We start from the raw sequence: 20,349 nt of genomic DNA, 5'->3' as shown, positions 1-20,349 counted from the left end.
CACGTCTATTAGTAAACAGAGACAAATAGAGTACGTGATGTTGCTGTATAAGCATACATAGCATAGAAGCACACAGTAGCTAATGATACTTCAAGCAGAACATGGGTTTTGCAATTCCCAAGGCCATTCTGTATTCATGTTCCCAATGCACAGAAGACTTGCAGTTTTTCTATTAGAGCTCTCCTTTGTCATGGAACTTCAGAGTGAAGGACACTTAAAATCAGCAGAAAATACAGTAAGAAATCTCTGAGTGGCATTTGGCCAGCAGATATTTCCAGCCAACAAATTCATTAATTTTCAACACAGATGACATGACTCTGGAAAGAAATATACAGTAAAATAATCTTTATGCTCTAGAAATCCCATGCTACTGAAACAACCCCTTTGAGCTACAGACAGCCAACATAAATTAAAACTAGAGGTTAACTCATAGAAAAGCTATTTGAAAAGACTTTCCTTCTATATACAAAACTATTTTGAAATGAAATTATTACTGTTATTCCTAAACAACCAACAATATATATCTGACTGACCTGTCATAAATGAGGCATTTTAAGAGAATATAGCATACCATGACCTTTTGTAATAGTATGCATCTTTTTTTTTAACTCCATTTTCTAAGTCCGCCTTTAATTCATTTCCTCTCTGTCACCTGGGGGGAAATATCTTATTTTTTTTTAAGTATTAACCTTTGGACACATTAGCTCCTCCTTCCCAAACATGACACAAGGCTTATGAAATCAAAGAGGCAGGTAGTGAGATACAGAAGAGCTTCCTAGAGCATCAGACAGAAAAGTAGTCAAAGGAAATACCAAAACTGAGCTGCAGTTGGAAGCAGTGCATCTGTCACTTCTTTTCACGTGTCATATAATGAGGTCAGTCTTTGGAGTCTTCTGTGTTACAAATGCTAAGACTGACCCCCTGATTTTGTACTTAATGTTCAGGTATCAAATGTGCAGAGGCATTCCATTTTTATTTTCTATAAATTTTTTATTCTGATTGCCAGAAGATACATCAATCCATGTCTATGGGATGTCTCCCCATGTAATACAGTCTGCAGCAATGCCTGCTTTTATTTTGTTTAGTGTGTGATGTCTTAGAAATGCAGAAAGCCTTATGCATGGGAAAGGTCGAACTGACACTTCAGGTTATTACATACCCAAATGAAGAATAACGCCAGCATATAAAAAATAATAGAGCTCTAAAACAACTCATCTGGGCATTTATAATGAAACTCTCAGACCAGTCTTAATTATTATGATTGGTTTTTCATATTGGTATATATTTTGGGAGTGAAGGAGTTAGAAGTCCAATGCAACACACTTAATAGCTTATAATGAAAAAGCATTTTATTGGCCTAGTTCTCAGCTGCCATAATTTCCTAGAATTAGGGGTACCTGAAATGGTAACATTTCCTGTTGAATTACCTATATACAATTTCTTAAAATAGAAAACATTATGTTTTAACAGTCCCTATGAGTGAGTTCCTTACAGAAATGGACATTCTGCTACGTGGGAAAGAGCTGAATTGGGTCTTACTGACTATTTGTGATACCCAACTTATTCCTAGTTAATGTATTTCTTTTGTCAAAGATATCACAGAGACTCCAACTGTCTAGGAAATGAAAGAGTCCAAAAATAATTTTTCTTTTGGATCTACCAAAAAGAAGAACAAACTTCATAGTTAAATACCTTTCCTTCTACCAGCTCTCCTTGTGAAAAAGAAGTTGCAGATGGTGGCAGTGGTATATCTGGTAAAATGTAAATCTGTGAATGAAAGCTGTTATTCCAGATGCACATGGGAACTCAATGCTTTTTCATGAGCTGAATGCACTGTCCTTTTTTTTTAATAATAAATATTAATTCATCTAAATCATCTATTCCCTTACACAAAGGCTATTCCACTCACCCCTGCTTCTGAATTTAGTAGGAAACTGACCATTAAGTTCAGGTAATATTTCTGATGTTTAGAAAGGAGTATTGTAGTTACTGTCATCTTTTCCCATAGATGGTAGTGGCAGCATGCCCTTACAGCCTAGTAATTTGCACTCCTATAGCCAGGACTGCAGATGAAAACACATTTCTGTCCAAAGTACTACTTTTATTCCCATCAGAACATGTTGGTTATATTTGATCACCATTACACTAAGGGTACATGTTGGTTATGTTTGATCACCATTACACTAAGGGTACACCTTTCACAAAAGCATGTTTGGAATTAGATTGGGGTGGGAAGGTAGTGAAGAAAGGAAGAAACAAAATACTCTTCATGGAGGCACTGTTATAATTTACTCGCCTTTTTCAAAATGACTAATCAGATTAAGACTGTATTTTTTTCACTGGCTTTAAGAGCTTGTCTAGAACTGCCCATGTAAGTCTGGTTTTAAAGGAACAGCCAGATAAGCAAGGAGACAGTGAGAAGTCTTCTTAACTGACACAGAAGTTTTCTATGAAGTTACCTTTCTGCCTACCATCTCACGGAAAGATGCTTAGCTCAGTAGCTCTGAATCACTCTTTTTTTTCAAGCATTATGTCCACTCTTCTCCACTCTTCTCTCTGCTCACATTACATATAAGAACTGTGCAAAGTAGTAGTTAAAATACTATGACTTTTAAAATCATAATTTAAATTCTCCTGCAATATTTCCTATAGTTTGTACACTTCTCAAAAAATTCTTAGAGGGCAGCACATCTGTCTAATGCTCTGTGTCTGTTTCATTTACTAACATCTGCAATAGAACAGACGCTTTTTCTTGGCAATCTGTTTTTCTTTATATCTGAAAAAAAATCTGAGAGAATTATTTGTAATACACATCGAACCTAAAATCTGACCTCAAAAATCACAGGGAAGTTAACTGGTCTCAGCTGCATTGAATAAAACAGCCATAGATAACCAGAAACCCTGGAGTAAAAGCAGAGGAAAGGATGTGAACATAAACTTCTTGTTTATCCTCCCTTTTACCTTGTGAAGGAACAGTACTGCAGGTTCCCTACAATTTCTTTTTTATTTAAGGTGAGGTTGCTGATTTGTTTGGTGGTTCTAAATTATGATGGTGAGAGCTACCAAAACACTTACTGCTGATGTGTCTGAAATTACATCAGTTATTTTTGTGGCACAGCCAGGATGCCCCTGCTTTGATTTATTAAGCAAACACTTCCTTTTCCGAGAAGACAGATCCAAACCAATCTGAATGCTCCTCAGTACTGGTTACAGAGGTTTATTTCATATACCATGTACTTTTACAGCACAAAAATCATCTGAAATGTGCTACTCAAATGATTTTTTTTTTCCTTATTTGTTCACAATCTATTACCTCTGCTTTCCAATTGTAATACTAATGATCTACACATCGAGTTGTTGCCTAGTTTGGAACATTCAGAACTGCAGATCTCTAATGTTTATTTACTCTAAATAAAACAATTAGTTTTTAGTCACTTATAGATTCATGAGTTACAGTATGTATGGGAGAACTTGGCCTAATTCTTTTAAATCAGTAGCTCTCACTTTGCTCTGCCACTTGTTAAATAGGTTAAGGAAGAAAGTACCAGAAACTGATACTCCTGAGTCAGGCAACAAAGTTACAGGAATACAAGCAAAAGAAATACAATAAAAATCAAGTTCTTGATATTGCTGTCCACCATCAGAAGCTGATTTACAGCTGTATAACTCTGCGTAACTCTTTAGGAAAAATAAATCTTTCTTTTCAAGAGAGAAAAGAAAAAATTTAACCTTAACAGGTTTTAAAATACTAACTTACTTGCACTAGGAAATACAAACCAAACACGTACAGTAAGACTGGAATGGGTCATTTGCAAGCTAAGTATCTTGACCCAGGTATATTGCTAGACCTTCCTTGACTGTCTCAGCACATTACACAATGCTCCCTCAACTTTTATGGAGAATGAAGCACAGCGCAGGGAAGGGTTGAAAAAGTGCACAAGTGAAGAATCCTTTCAAAATTTCTAACAGTAAATCAATACTACAGCGAGAAGATGGAAGGCATACTTGAACAAGTCTTGTATTAGATACAAAATATAGAGAGCAAATGGTAAGTTTCTTGTAAGAAATACCAGCTTAATTGCTTAGGTAAAACATATCAACTTTTTCATAAATTTTGCATTCATTTTGTTTCTGTTATGTTGTACTTATTCCAGTAATTATTAAACAGATGTCATTTAAATATTCAGAAATCTTCTATTTTATCTAATTAAAGGTAAGTAGTGCATTCATATAGCTTTGAATGTCTGTGTGCAGCCTACTTTAAAGCTATAGCAATACTTACAGATACAGTGAAGCTAACTGTTAATTTTCTTTTTTTTTTTAATTATCTGTTCTTAGTGACATTAGAAAATGTCCAAGAAAGAAAAAGAAAGAAAAACTAGAGTGCTTCAGCATTCTTTTGTTAAACAAAAAGAGCATGAATTTAGATAGGATCTGCTATTAATGAATAAAATATTTTTTTTCCTCCAGTATCAGAGCTATGAACTACATGTAATCCACACAGCAGTTCCTGTGTGGAATTCCAGCTGAGGTCTGACTGATCAAACACAAAGCTCACCAATTACCAATGAATGAGGAAAAGACAAAAGCTTCCCTGAAAATGCCTCTAGGAAGACATTCTCCTAAATTAGAAATTTCTTCTCCAGCACTGCAGACCAACTTTCTAATATGGGCAGCTGGGGTTATTTATGCTATTTTCCTACTTTGCATACAGAATAAAAAGACTTCAAAAAATGCTGCAATTGCAGGCATATTTTAGCTGTATGAACTAATTCAGAACTAAACCCTGCTAGAAAATACCATCTTCTCCATCTTGAAGCCAATTTAATTCATTAGCTTATAATTTTTTTATTTTATTTTTTTTTATTTTATTTTTTACAAATTTTCATCAAGATACAACTGCTAAACACCAGACTTTCTTTCTGGCTCCCTGGCTCATTTCTTTTTGCCTTTGTTATTTAGCTTCCAGATCTCAGCTAACTCTGTAGGACTGCAACAATGAATATCACTATGTCTATCTTTTAGGGACATCCATTCAATGGAACCTTATCTGTTCAACTCAGCATCCTGTACAGCACGCATGAAGCAAATTAGGCAGTTCAGTAAGTAACCTAGTAAAAAAAGTACAGACTGGAAAGACACCAAACTTGGCTGGTAGGAACAGAAAATGGGACTGGATCTTGTATGTTACACTTGTCTGACCATAAGAGCATATTCAAGCCTGCCTTTGCAGGCTTTTTTTCTTCACAAAGAGAAAGTCAAACTGTTTGACAATGCAGGGGATACACACACTCAATTCTCACTCCTGCCATGAAGGGAAATCTGCACTGGTTTGATTTTTGCTTACCAGAAATCTTAAGTATTTCTTCAGTGTGAAATACATAATCTAATGGTAAGTCAAGCATTATGAATCAAATTTCTAGAGTCACTATTATGAAGGCTGAGTGGCCCACTCTGAATTTTATTTGATTAACAGAAGTATTAAGAGCAATACAAGGCTTTTCTCAAAACCATACATAGAGAGAAACAATCATAAAACTGTTAGTCTAACACCATTCTTTATGCAACACAGAGTTAAAGTGTTATGGATGTCTACAATAAAAACAGCTGGTTTTAAGTCTTGACTACACATAGCTTATCTGCACAAAAACTAAGATATACACATATAAAAGCTACAAATTGTAAGGAAGCCAAAAAGATACTTTAAAAATTACTTATAAATATTTAACAGAAACTACGACAAAATATAATCATCACACTCACACTTCTCTGTCCCTAAGTCTTCAAGACTAAGTGCTTTTCTGGATAGTATTCTTTGACCAAATGCAAGTTACTGGGATCAATACAAGGGCAAATGAGTTAAATGTAATATACTGTGATATACAGAGAGTCAGACCAGATGAGGAAATCATTTCACAGAATCACAGAATGGTTTGGGTTGGAAGGGATATAAAAGATCACCCTGTTCCAACACCCTGCCATGGGCAGGGACACCTCCCACCACACCAGGTTGCCCAAAGCCTCATCCAGCCTGGCCTTGAGCACCTCCAGGGATGGGGCATCCACAGCTCCTCTGGGCAACCTGTGCCAGTGCCTCACCACCCTCATTGTGGAAAATGTGTTCCATACATTTAATCTAAATCTACTCTCTTTCAGTCTAAAACCATTGTCCCTTGTCCTGTCACTACAGATCCTGGTAAAAAGTCTTTCTCCATCTTTCTTATAAGCCCCTGTTAAGTATTGAAAGGCTGCAAGAAGGTCCCCCCAGAACCTTCTCATCTCCATGCTGAACAACCCCAACTCTCTCAGTCTTTCTTCATAGGAGAGGTGTTCCTGCCCTCTGATAATTTTTGTGGCCCTCCTCTAGGCTCACTCTAGCAGGTCCCTATCTTTCTTCTACTAGGACCCAAAGCTGGATGCAGTATTTCAGGTGGAGTCACACTACACCACAGCAGGAGAATCACCTCCTTCAACCTGCTGGCCATGCATCTTTTGATGCGGTCCAGGATACAGTTGGATTTCTGGGTTGCAAATGTACATTGCCAGTTCATGTCCAACTGTTCATCAACTAGTATCCCCAAGCTCTTCTCTGGAAGGTCTTCCTTTAATTCCCAGATTTACTAACCTACTAGAAACTAGTAAATTGAGTCATAATTCCATCAGAGAAGTATTATAACACCCCTTTTGGAGAAATCACGGAGAATCTATCTGTATTATCTCTACTGGTCTCTTTTAATCACAAGACAATTTTATTCCTCAGCTCAACATTTTTTAACTTAGTATTCCATGCATAGTATATTCTAAATTAATAAAGTGGTTTTTTGTTGTTGTTGTATGTCATATACTCAATGTAGACTTGTCATTTAAGTGCTTCCATCTTTCATTTGACAATGAAACCAATTTCCTATTTCCCAGGTATGTCTGAAGAGAAAAGCAATCATTTTGGTGTGGCAAAAGAAAAGTTTACAATACTCCTTGAAATTATTATTTTACACACACAGGCAAGTACCTTCTAGTACATACTTTAATAATAGCCACTGAAGGGAAGAGGAAGACAAAAGGAAGTAATAACTTCCTTGATTTAGTCACACAGGCATTCAGTCTCATTATGAGTGAATGGGAGGTGATGTGTGGATAGCACAAAACATACAAATCTTGAAGGTCTTTTGCCCACATATTTTTCCCAGTTTTTATAGAAGGTATCTAACCCCTAAAAAGGTTAGTTTTTAACTCCATGCTTCCAGTAAGATTTTCTTTATTCACTGTCTATCAAACAAAATCAAGTGAATATGATTTCTAGATTTTTTTCAAAACACCATTTGACATGTCATGCAAGCTACAGTACCAGGTGAAAACCTCAGAGCTGAGATTTCAGAATTTCAAAAGCCCTTATGTATAAGAAGCCAAGAGATACCGATTGTAGCAAACACAGATGGTTAACAAAAAGCCTATGATCAGAGAATATATCCTGTGGATGTAGTTTCTCCTGAGATTCTAATCAAAGCCTCAGTTTTTTAAATCAAGTATTGTCATCATGCCAGTTTTGAATAATAACATAGCTGCATACACTTACATTATTTTTATGCTTCACTGCAATAACCTTCATAAAGTATGCAGTGACATGACATACAGATTAGAATGAAGATGGGGATTTTTTTTCTTTTTGAACATGTGGCTTAAATTCACCACAAGGTCACATATTACTAAGATTTTCAGATGTATAAGTGATTTGAAGGAGCTTTTTCCGCAACATTGGAAATATATTTTTCTTTACGCTATCCTTTTCAACTCATACAAGTAAAGGAAAAGAAGGAAGGAAATGAAGATTACAAGATTTACACGTGTTTTAAATTATTTTTGTTCAGATCTTATACAATTGCTTTTGAATTTTTGAATTCATCTACTTCAGTGTAACTAAAGTGTTCTTTTCACACATAATATAAATGAGATCGTAATTGCCAAGTAATTATCTTGCATGATAGGTGGGCTGAAAGTAAGTGTTTACTTCCAACTCCTGATTTTGATCAGCAGATTGATAGCTTCCATTTCAGTCTGCATTGGAACTTTTATCAGTTGCATCAGCTAATGATTGGAAAAACACATCATCCATAACTCAGTGTTGGTCAACCCACGTAAAAAGGAAACCTCTTGATAAAAGAAGGTGCCTAGTGTTTTTAAATTCATCACAGCATACAAATGGCACTGTCTTTTGAAGAAGGACCTCAAATATTCCCAGACTGATCTCTATTCAGATTTTAGCACTCTCATATCACTGTGTTCTTTAAAATGATATGCCAGTGTTTAAAATATACAGATGATGTTATGACTATTTTACATAATTCATGCTTGAGTGAAAGATGACTGAAAGTGTATGAATACTGACAACAGAAGCAATGCTTTAGTTAGAATACTTCAAATTATATTTAAGATAAAAGAATGAAAAACAAAAAAAAACTTTGAACCACTTTTGTTTCATAAAGAAATGTGGAGGGAGGGGGAGGGAATTTTTTCAAAGCCTAATATTTAAGAATATGAAACAGAGTAGGAGGGTGTGAGCCAAATCTCAAAAGCACAGATTAAACTAGAATCTGAAATCAAAGGGTAAACAATGAGTCTTCAGTTCTAAAGTTAAAGCCCTTGGTAATATATACCAAATAAAATGTACTGCCACTCATGAATACTATATACAAGAAACATGGAGCACCAGAACAGAGATGGTACAGCCATGCAGAAAAAATAATGATATCTATTATTAAACTAATATTAAAAGGTGATACATTAAAACATATTCTTTTTTTAAACTCACTCACTTGTGACCAATCTCATGTGCAATGGTAAAAGCTGAACCTAGGCCAATGTCTTCATTAATGCTGCAGCTCCTTTCAGGCTCACACATTCCAGCCACAGAGGCCAAGCCTGAATAAACAGAAGGAGACACAAAGGGTCATGCCAAGGTGTTTCAGTCTTAAAAGCCCTAGTTATAAATGCCTGGATTCTTTTTAATAACCTCTATGCACAGAAGGAGCAGTTGGCAAAAGGTTAACTTTCTAGTCATTTGCAAAATCACTGGGGGGAATTTCACTTTGCCGGCTAGACATTAATATTTTTTGAACTGCAGTCAGTGCTGGAAAATGTCTAGACTAGGGGTTAGATTTATAAATTTTACTTCTGGTAACTTGGGACCACCTAGTAACTTGAGCCAGGAGAGGGAATTCAAGAAAGCATTTCTATTTTAACATTCTTGAGCCTGAAGAAAGCAAAATGTATCCACATTATTTTTCTAAAGAAATCTGTTTAAGTTTAGTGGGTTCATAAAAACATACAAGCAACTTTTTTAGCTATGAAAAGCCCCACATGGTACTTAAAAAAATTACAAAAACAAAATTGAATGCATCAATGAAAAGAGAGGAGATAAGTTAATAACAACCACTCATTTAACCATGGAAGTCTTTTCCATTTATCACCTATTATCTTCTGGTATTAGAACCTTATTGCATTATAAGTGCTTTTAAAAACTTTCTTTAGAGAAAGCAAGCCACTGGCATTTCCAGAATATGGCTTTTCAGTATCCCGCACATTCTTCAGCAACAGATTAGCACACAACATATTGCAGACATTAATTTGATGCTACTAGAGCAGCAAAAGCTCTAAGCATCACATTTATTTAGTGTATTCCCTAAGGTTTCTTATGTGAAAGCAGCAATAATACTTTCTTTAAGGAAGTTACCTGCACAGTTTACACTGTAACAGAACAATAGCTGGGAAAATGGGGGGGGACGGGGGGGAACAGAATTGTGCTCTTTTATGAATGAGCAGGCACTTCAAACTATTCTGTTTGGACTACCAGCAAGTAATAAGATGACGTCTTATTACATCAGTAATAAGATAAGAAGTGCTTCCTAGCTACGTCCCTATGAGCAATTAATTTGAAGCAGTAGGAGCTGGTCAGTAGAGTAAAACACTGGTATTGGGCTCCTAATGTTATCCTTGTATGTGGGTTGGACTCTACTTTGGACTAGTTTACTCCCATAGGTGAAACTTCCTCCCTACAAGTTGTTCACAGCTTTCTACAGGAAAAAAAGTATCAGTGCATATCATAAGAATACAGTCCAAGTAGTGATTTAGACCCTAACATTTCCCTTAGGCACATATGGAGCATTTAAGAAGTACATGTTTTGACTTGGTTTTAACCAAAACAAATCTAGTCTGCACACACCAAAACTACTCTGAGAACCAAATCAACACGGGCAAAAGGCGACAATGTCTGCTCATTGAATTTCCATCGAAACATGTTCTTAATCAAATCACTACAGTAGACAGTGACCACTGAGGACAAGATGAAGCATCAGAACAAGAAGGACTAGACACTGAGAAAAATTTGTATATTGTTTGCTGCATGCAACCTGTAAAAAATACAACAGTTACAGTTCACCTGTCTAAACTATGCAATTCCAATCGAGCAGGACATTCTGAGGACAACATGGTGATGCTTGTTTAACAACTACCATGTTTCCCTGAGAAGTTCACCGCATCTGGGTGGTAAAGTCATCTCTGTCTTCAGATCTCTTAACTGAGTGCTTGCTAAGTGACTTACAGGACCAGGCTAATGATATATAATTAAATACTATGTCTGCAGAAAGTGACAGAGGTCAAGTCAAGAACCCAGACTACATCTCAGATCAAAGAAAAAAGGAGTTGTGTTTCACTGCGGCCATACAGCTGCTCCAAAGACATCTGAGGCCTATCTCTTCCATGCAGTTCTATGTAAGATTCCCTAGGAATAGGAAAGAGGTATCTATCCCAAAGTAAATCTATTACTTCTGTTTCTTGCTGGAACACCAATGATTCAGATTTCTTCTGATCTTTTGAGATCTGAGACTGTTGTTCACAGACCCCTTAAATATATGCTTAACTTCAGCTACCGGAGGTCAGTGGGACTTAAGCATACTAAATGCCTTGCAGAAGAGGACCACGGGGCCTTGCCTCTTTTTGAATTCAATGCCAATAATGCAAGTACATTGTTGTGGTTTTACTGCCAAGGGTCTGATAACGATACTCTGATATTATATGTGATTTTTATTTTTATTTACTCTAGCCTTCTGGTTTAAAAAAAAAAATTTTAAAAATTGCCAAAGTCTTTCCCATCTGTTACACTGGATTCAAGTGAAGCAGAATTTGCCTTTACCCCAAAGTCTGATACAGTGAGGACTAGTACACGAATTATGTGTGTTAAAAATATCACATATAAATATCAGATATCTTGTGGGTGAATTTACTCCCTTTCAAACTCTCTTAACACTTGTAATGACAACTCTGACATCAATATAAACAGTCTCTTCAGTTTTGTCTCCTCCACACAGATGTCAAAGTAAACCAATTACATTTAGAAATTTATCATTACATTTTGCCTTTTACTAAAACATGCTGTGAATATTGTTTATATTTAGAACAGGCAAAAAAATTCTGATACCTTTCTCCTCATGTAAACTACTTCCCTTTGCCAAAAGTGTCGTGCTGACTTGAGTGGTACTTGTAAAAAAATCAACATGAGTTAAGGCTATCAAAGCATACAGTAGTACAGGGAAAGACAAAGAAAATACATTTATGAGCTCTCATTATGAGAAAAATATTAACAACCTCAAAAATATTAACTAGCTGAATTAGAATTATATATTTAATTACTTCTGAGTACATTTGAAAAAATATAAAAATACCGTATTAGTCTTTCAGTAATGTTTCTTTCATATACTAAAGTACTACTACAGGTAACAACTACTTTACAGTAAATAACTTCTGCTGACAAATTTAAGTATAAAGAGAACAATCCTGCATCTAGGATTGCTTTGTATTTTTCTCCATTGTCAAAGCACTGTTTTAAGGAGTTTCGATATCACTATAATTTATATTACTGTGTTATTTTTTTCCAAGTCTGTGGAAGGAAAAGTCTGAAGCTGTACTCTCTGCATAAAACACAGCACCAGTGTAAAACCTCAAAGCCTGTTTCTTTTCTGGTTTCTTTGTTTTTTAAAAACCTTCCTGAAGTCTTCTATTTGTATTTTATAATAGCTCATGGAGACAGGTTAAACAAAAGTAGTCCTCTCCAGTAATTGTTACTTGGTAAATCTGAGTAATCTGCTAGGATTTATCAGCATTACAGCTGCCAGAGATGAAATCTCCAGTAGTAGCTCGCTTAATCTAAAATTCCAGTAATCTATCAAAGCATAAATCCATGTAGGTTACCTTTTACTGTTCATGTTTATAAAGCTGCAAAATTTTGAAAGCATATACTTAAAAAGATCTAATGAGCTGATAAATCAATAGCCGAGTATAAAGCAAGGAAACAAACAGCAAATAGAAGCTGAAATTTCTCTTTATAATCTTACCCAGTGTTCCACAAGGCTTGTTTTTATAAGTGCAGATATCATATCTGTTAAGGAGAAGAAAAGTACATAAAATATATCAGAGGATCAAATTTGTAAAGTATTCTGCATATTTATCACATATCTGTATCATAGTGCAAGTTGTCAGATGGCAATCAGCTTAATTATGTGCAGCCAGCTGGTGTCGGCATTTTCTACACTCTGGTGTAAACCACAAGCTGCAGTACACTCACAGCCGCTGGCCTCAGGCCAGTGGGACACCTGCCAGTAAGAAAAAAATGGTTAAAGTGGATCTTTGTAATCACCGGCTCCATAAAGCAGTCTACCGTGCTGTTAAGAAGTTACAGCAGCATGTCTGTAGACTACTACTGCTTCAAAACACTTAACTTTTACTTTTTGACGACACTGGAATTCTCAGCCTCACACTTAAAAACTAAACAATATTTATTGTAACTCCTAATATTTAAATACTGATTCTAATTAAAACCCTTAATTTTGGAGTATTACAACAAAAATTATCAAAAACCTTATGAACTTGCATTATAATTCCCATCTCTTTATCTTCCAATGATTATACGTGTCCTAAGAGTACACTACAATGAACTAAAATAAAAAACAGATTTTTATCAAAAGCTAAACAATGCATTTAAAGAAGAATTTTCATAATTTAGGTATAATGCTTCAAATACGGGATCTCAACTTTTTGTGCAGTTGACATGCAAGTATCTGAAGCTGAAAATTGAATTAAAATGTTTTCTGTGGTATAACAGCTATTCATAACTGCAGTGGTCACGTGGCAGTCATAATTCATTAATGACAACTCCATATTTTGAATATGTAATCCTATGATATGGCTAGTGATATGAGAATACTCTCATTATGTCTTTAATGTTCAAGGATTCATACTGATTTCCTTGCAATGTGTTTCTGAATAATACCATTATTTTGGATAGTCAGCAAAAACAAAAATAAAAGATACAATCTTTATGCTTTAATTTTTAATCCAAATATTTACTACTTCCAGACCACCAGACATTTCTGTTAAAAGTAACATATAAGGACCTTTTTCAAAAAGGTTATCACATAGGAGCCAGATCATGAGATATACACCTTTCAGAGTTAATAAAGTTAAGGTTTGTCTGTAAGCCAAATCCATGAACAAAATAACACAGCTTAAAATTTGGAACAAATCCAGTGAATTCTCTGTGCATGCAGACTGCTGTGACCAAATGGAATCCCTGGTATTTTTTAAAGGTACTAAACATGGAGCAGTTCGCCGGATTAAGCTTTAGTTTTGAACTCAAATTTCCATATGCATTGATCTCACCAAAGAGTCTCAGACTATGTCATCCTATATGTACTTAAAGCTCTCACTGATTTCCCATTTGCTGTTTGCAGAGGGCTGTAATCAAATCAGCCTTCTTGTATAACATGTGTCAGTAATTAATTAGGTTTTATGTGTCACAAAACAGAATGACGACGCAGTTGAAGAACAAAAGATTTTTACTGAATATGTTCTGCCTTTGCCATCTTTAAAGAAACAAATTTATTACACACTGATTTAGGACAGAGCCTGAACCTAATCCCACTGCTGAAGTTCATGCAGAATGGTTCCTCAAAGCAGACAGGGATCAGACTTATTTAACAAGAAAACCCAAACTTGCCTAAATTCTTTTAATGCTGAATTCTTAATTTAGAAATCAACACAATAAATACATAAGAATACATATGAAATATTGTTCTTCTGATTTTTTTTAATACTGAATGATAATCATAAAAAAAATTAATGTCATACATCCTTAGATAAAATGGATATTTAAGAAGCAGGCCAGTTCCACTAAACTCAAATAAAACGCTGTCACTGATTTCAGTAGAGCTGAAAATTTAGTCTTACTGCCTCCATCTGCTTACTCCCATATAGCTATGAATCTGAAGGCATTCATTCAGCTAGTTTCAAAAGGAACTGTGATTTGAGAAAATGATATGAATTAAATCCCTTGTTTCTCTTACACTTTTGAAAAACAATTACCATAGTACCCTTGTTTTGCTGCACAGGGAGTATTCTTCATTATGCACAGGCTAGCATTCATAGGAATCGTAATATCACAGAATCATTAAGGTTGGAAAAGACCTTCAACATCACCTGGTCCAACCATCCCCCTACCACCAATGTCACCCCACTAAACCCTGTCCCTACGCACCAGGTCCAACTTCTCCTTAAACACCCCCAGGGACGGTCACTCCACCACTTGCCTGGGCAATCCGTTCCAATGCCTGACTGCTCTTTCTGAGAAGAAATGTCTAACTTTTAATGTTCTAACTTTCAACCTAAACCTCCCCTGGCACAACTTGAAGCCATTCCCTTAAGTCCTAAAATTAGATAATTAAATAAAATTAAGGAAGATAGTTTATTTTCCAATAAACTGTTTTTGCAAGATCAATCCCATATAATAATAGTATTCTAATTATGGTTTCGTTACATATTTGAGTATTTATTCAAATATTCAAATTTCATACACAAATTCCTGTAAGCACTGTTCATACACTCTCTTCTTCTTTGGTTTAAAAGGAAATCAGTTTAACAGGAAAAACATCTAATGACTTGCTCTACCTACAGCATTGTCTTCAATCTCCATTTTTTTCCTTTTTTCCCTTTCATATGGTTTCTGCTCACTTTTCTAAACTTGTATTATTTTTATGTACTGAACTGCTCAATTCCATCATCTGCTTCTCTATGATTTAACCAAATCAGCCTAATTTGTCTTTTTTTGTTTTGACACCACTTCTTATAACTTTATTTTGATTTTTCAAGGAACCTGATTAATCATGAAGACCCAAAAGATTTTTTTGTTTCACACAAATTTCTCAGAATTTTTTCTGTTTTCACAGAATTTAAAGGCAAAAGAACCATCAACCTAGCTGACTCTTATTCACACTGCTAGCTTTCAAATCTCAGCAAAAGGAAATATTATGTAGAGAGTTTTTTTTCCACTAGCAACTCATAACCTGTGAAACATGTAGTCCTTCTGTACATTTACACTGTGGGAGTTCTCACACTTGTCATGTGACACTAGGAAGCTTTCCATTTTACTATCTACGGAAAGAAAACCCTTGCTCCTTCTTTCGTCCTGTTCCATGCAAGATATGGAAAGGCGAGCATGTCCACAACTACTTAAACCAATTCCTCTCACTGGAGGATAGTATCTGAAAGAGACTGGGGGTAAAATACTAATATAGGTGGGGACAAGACTCAGGAATATCAAAACTCAGGAAGTATTATGCTAAGCTTTCTTTTTTGAAGAAAGATAGGCAGGAATATTTCTCACTTAGATTAGGTTCCCCAAAGCCCCATCCAACCTGACCTCAAATGCTACAGGGAAGAAGCATCTACTTCTTTTGCCAATCTATTTTAGTGTCTCACTGCTCTCATAGTAAAGAATTTCTTCCCCATATCTAATCTAAATCTACCTTATTTCAGTTTAAAACCATTATCCCTTGTCCTGTGATTACATGCTCTCGTAAAAAGTCTCAATCTTTAAGTTCCCTGTAAGTACTGTAAGGTTGCAAGAAGGTGTCCCAAGAGCCTTCTCCTAGCTAAACAACCCAACTCTCTTAGCCTTTCTTCAAAGGAGAGGTGCTCCAGCCGTCTGCTCGTTTTTGTGACCCTCTTCTGGGCTTGCTCGAACAGCTCCATGTCCTTCTTATCCTGGGGTCCCAGAGCTGAAGGCTGTAGTGCAGGTAGGGTCTCAGGAGAGCAGAGTACAGAGGGAGAATCACCTCTATCCACCTGCTGGCCATGTTTCTTTTGATGCAGCCCAGGATACAGTTAGCTTTCTAGACTGCAAGTGTGCACTGCTGGTTTATGTTCAATTTTTCATCAACCAACAACCCCAAGTCCTTCTCCTCAGGGCTACTCTCAATCCATTTATTCCCCAGTCTGTGCTGATGTTTAGGATTGCACCAACCCAAGTGCAGTACCATGCACTTAGCTCCATTGAATTTCACATGCTTTATGTGCGCACACTTCACAAGCCTGTCCAGTTTCCTCTGGAAGGCACACCTTCCCTCTGCCGCATCAACTGCACCACTCAGTTCGGTGTCATCCACTAACTTGCTGAGGGTGCACTCAATCCCACTATCTATGTCATTAATACATAGTAAACAGCATGAGCCCTAATATGGACCCCAATAAAGATCCCACATACACATTTTAAGAGGGATGACTTATATTAATTATCAAAAATAGTTTATAAAGTATCTGAGTATTACTTTACTGAAATGATTATAAATGTATGTTTAAACTACAGAAGAGCTGCATGTTTCAGGACAGTCACAACATCAGGTGAAGCAGCAAAAGAGCTTTCATTTAATCAATACTTGCCTGCTGCTGTCAGGAACCACCTGAATTACAGAAGAGAATGAATGCAGAGAACTATCACACAATCTTTCTGATAAAGGGAGAGTACCAAGAACAGATGAAGCTCGCCACATGATTTCTGACAACAGATATAGAGAGTATAAGTAGCAAGTTTAACAGTCAAATTAAGTGCAGGAAAAAATACTTCCAAGGCTAAACAAGAAACATCATATTCTGTCCCACTGCACTTAAAAAAGATACCAAAGAAAAGGAACTGGAGAAATGGCGTAGAGAACACAAGCCTCAATGGGAAGATAAGTGCATCTAGGATGTACTAATCTCAGTCCAGTCTCAGACAGACCTGTCACAATTCCTGTTGACGCTGATGGTAAAGAAATATGTATTGAGCTGCACCTCTTGAGTGAAAGGTCTGACACAGCTTGATCCATACTCACAAACCTGTTGAGGAGATTAGAGAGGCCTAGGTGCTATTTCATACAAAATACAAAGGTGAAGATGGGTCATGGCTGTCACCAGGACCTCAGTAAGTATTTAGGGAACCACAGACAACCAAACAGCAAACTCTCAGGCCAATAATGACCTCAACCAACCATTAAAAAACACACACACACAAAACAAACAAACAAACAAAAAAAACACAGTTATACAAAAATGCAGTTTACAGGATGTGAATATATTTTATTATATTTTTGATTCACTGACAGAACATGTAAGAGGGCCACAAAAAAAATAAATCTGAGTTTAAGAATACAGATGTGTAAGTTGTAGAGGAAAAAAATTAAAACAAAAACAAGGTATACATACACACACACACAAAACCAGCATGCAGTTACAGCCTGTTCATTTTGAGACTAAAAACTAAATCCTTCGCCAAAGCTAAAAAAGAAAATCATATGCGTCCTGATAAAGGGGGTACATAACATCCCTGAACTGTGACCAAGCTGGGCAAGTGAAACATAGAACGCCGTTAAGAAGTGAGATTGTTGACTACATGTCCATTAATACCCTGAGTGGATCAGAAGTCATTTCATGAGGCTGATGTGGAAGAGGATTGGGACTTTTGGGCATACTTGCAGGGCTAGTGAAGAGCCACATCTGACAGATGGGAAAGAAACGGTAGATGTACAGCTGTCACTGATGACTGAAAAATCAACGAGAAAGAATGTGTAGCAGCTCAACAGGATGGTTAAGATTTGGAGGGGTAATAGCCTCCTGCCATGACATCAATCAAACATAAGGATAGGTAGTGTTAGTGTGCTAAAATTAGTGTGCTAAAAACATTACTAAAAACATTTTTTCAATGTTTTTAGTAATTAATTCCTCTTCAATCTAACAAGTTAATTTCATTGTCCATTTACAGGATCTTACTGTAACCATCTAGGGGATCTTATCAGCAGGGTTGAGTTCCTTTGTCCCAGTAGGCATTTGTTACATGCTGACATCTTTTTATTATTATTAATTTTTTTCTTCAAACAGATTAATAAATCCACCTTTCGTCAGTGACACAACAGCCACTAAAATGTAGCCTTTCTGCCACCTTCATTTGAGATTGAGGACTTTTTAAACCTTTTGATGCATGTGAATTACAGTTCAAAAAGTTCTTCTAATAATTGTATTAACAGTAGTAGATACAAAGATAAACTGAAAATTCTTACTTGATAATCTGTATTTACATATTCAAGGACAATATTACCCTTTTCACCAATCTGATCGTATGAAATTGCCTACTAAAGGAAAAGTCTGTTATTATTAGACATATCTTACTAGAAATGTCCAGAATTACCTAAACTACTAGAACTACCTAAATCAAACTAGCACTGAGATACATATATCTATATAGGATTGGAAGCATATACTAGCCTTGTGAACTAGGATGTGATGGACATACTTTCAAGAATTTAACTAATCAATAGAAACTCACAGAATGTATTTTCTTTAAGTATGATGAATGAAGCATGGAAACTCTTATTAGAAATATATACTGTCCAAAAAATCATTGAATACATACAAACCACTTATAAACACATAAGCCTACTATAAAATAACCTGAAAGCTACCTACCCAACATGCCTGAGAAATACTTGTGACAGAAAGAGAAAGAGAAATAACTGAGGCTTTTAAAGGAATATTTCTTAATGAGTTTAGGGGACAAAGAATAGAATTGTGGGAAATTGTTGAGGAAAAAACTACCAAGATGACTGGAATATAAACATAAAAATATACAAATACAAGAAAATTCAGGTTAGATGAAATGGACAAATGGGGATGACTGAACATAAAGCTCAATTTCCATACAGCTGGACATATGCTTTACATACAAAATACTACAAGATTTGCCAATTAACCTGCTTGTTTAAAAAAAAAAAGATTATCAGAAAACAAAATAAAGACTAAGAAATGGTTCTAAGAGGAAACACAGCCAACAACTACAAATTATTAGTTCATTTTAAAGGAACACTTCCAAATACATTATCACAGAAAAGGTTTTATTTTTCATCTGTTTTAAACCAAATCATACTTTTTGACATATGCTTTTTATTTTATTTTTATTTGGCTCTGAGGCCCCCAGCACAAGAAAGACATAGAGTTATTAGAACAAGCCCAGAGCATGGCCACAAAGAAGATAAAGAGGTTGGAGCACCTCTCCTGTGAAAACAGGCTGAGGGAGTTGGGGCTGTTTAGCCTGGAGAAGAGAAGGCTTCACGGAGACTTTACAGCAGCCTTCCAGTACCTAAAGGAGGCCTGCAGGAAAGCTGGGGAGGGACTCCTTGTCAGGGAGTGGACTGGTAAGGCAAGAGGGAATGGCTTTAAACTAAAGAGGGTAGATTTAGATTGGATATTAGGAATAAATTCTTCACCTTGAGGGTGGTGAGGCACTGGAACAGATTGCCCAGAGAAGCTGTGGATGCTCCATCCCTGGAAGTGTTCATGGCCAGGCTGGATGGGGCTTTGGGCAACCATCAAAGTCCATGGCAGCAGGGTTGGAATTAAACAGTCCTTAAGGTCCCTTCCAACCCAACCCATTCTATGATTACATGACAATAAGCTATTCAAGTAAGGACTCTCCCTTGCACATACCCTTGCTCAAATGATAAAAACCTAATAGGTTTATGAGAATTTGATCTTCTTTACTTTTTACTCTTCATATGATGCAACTTACTCAAATTGAAGACGTGTATGATTGGGTGCATAACCATCAAAAGGCTATTCCAAAAAATAGTCTTTTAAGTAAGTTAGTCAAGCTAGTTCCAATACCTACATCTGCTAAAACTGAACTGCTGCTGATCAAACTGGAACATCAGATTTCCATTAAAAGGATCAAAAGCCTCAAACTGTCTGACAATTCCACCTTCTATTTTTAAATTATAGAAAATAAACATGACAAAAAAGAAGTGAATAGCTTGGAGTTTTACCATATTCTTTTGTATACACAGCTATGATAAAAAGTGGTTATTTTGCAAGTGTAAACAATGTCACTAATGCTAGCGAATTCTGTGGAAAAACAACTACCGTCGTTTGGTCAGTTTTTATAATATTTTTTTTTTATCATAATTCTTCAGCAGCTCACCACTTTTAAGATAATTTGGTCAT

At 36.0% G+C, this 20,349-nt stretch overlaps 1 protein-coding gene across 6 annotated transcripts in view; it reads right to left on the bottom strand.

Moving 5' to 3' along the window:
• ADAMTS6 (ADAM metallopeptidase with thrombospondin type 1 motif 6) overlaps nucleotides 1–20,349 on the bottom strand; it is a 158,354-nt gene that overhangs the window by 86,325 nt on the left and 51,680 nt on the right. For 5 of the 6 annotated variants that reach the window (XR_014576938.1, XM_083818287.1, XM_083818286.1 and 2 more), the window contains 2 exons: nucleotides 12,384–12,427; nucleotides 8,811–8,916 (listed from right to left, as the gene is read on the bottom strand). The exons of the other annotated variant lie outside the window; for it this stretch is intronic. Coding sequence is in view for 4 of the 5 variants with exons in the window: in XM_083818287.1 (XP_083674413.1) it covers nucleotides 8,811–8,916; nucleotides 12,384–12,427 (150 nt within the window). In the remaining variant the exon portion in view is untranslated. The remainder of the gene's footprint in view (nucleotides 1–8,810; nucleotides 8,917–12,383; nucleotides 12,428–20,349) is intronic. 6 annotated transcript variants of the gene reach the window in all.

Source organism: Anser anser (assembly GCF_964211835.1).
Source record: "Anser anser genome assembly, chromosome: Z".
Lineage (NCBI taxonomy): Eukaryota > Metazoa > Chordata > Aves > Anseriformes > Anatidae > Anser > Anser anser.
Note: the sequence above shows the minus strand (reverse complement) of the source record. Positions and strands in the feature narration are given on the sequence as shown.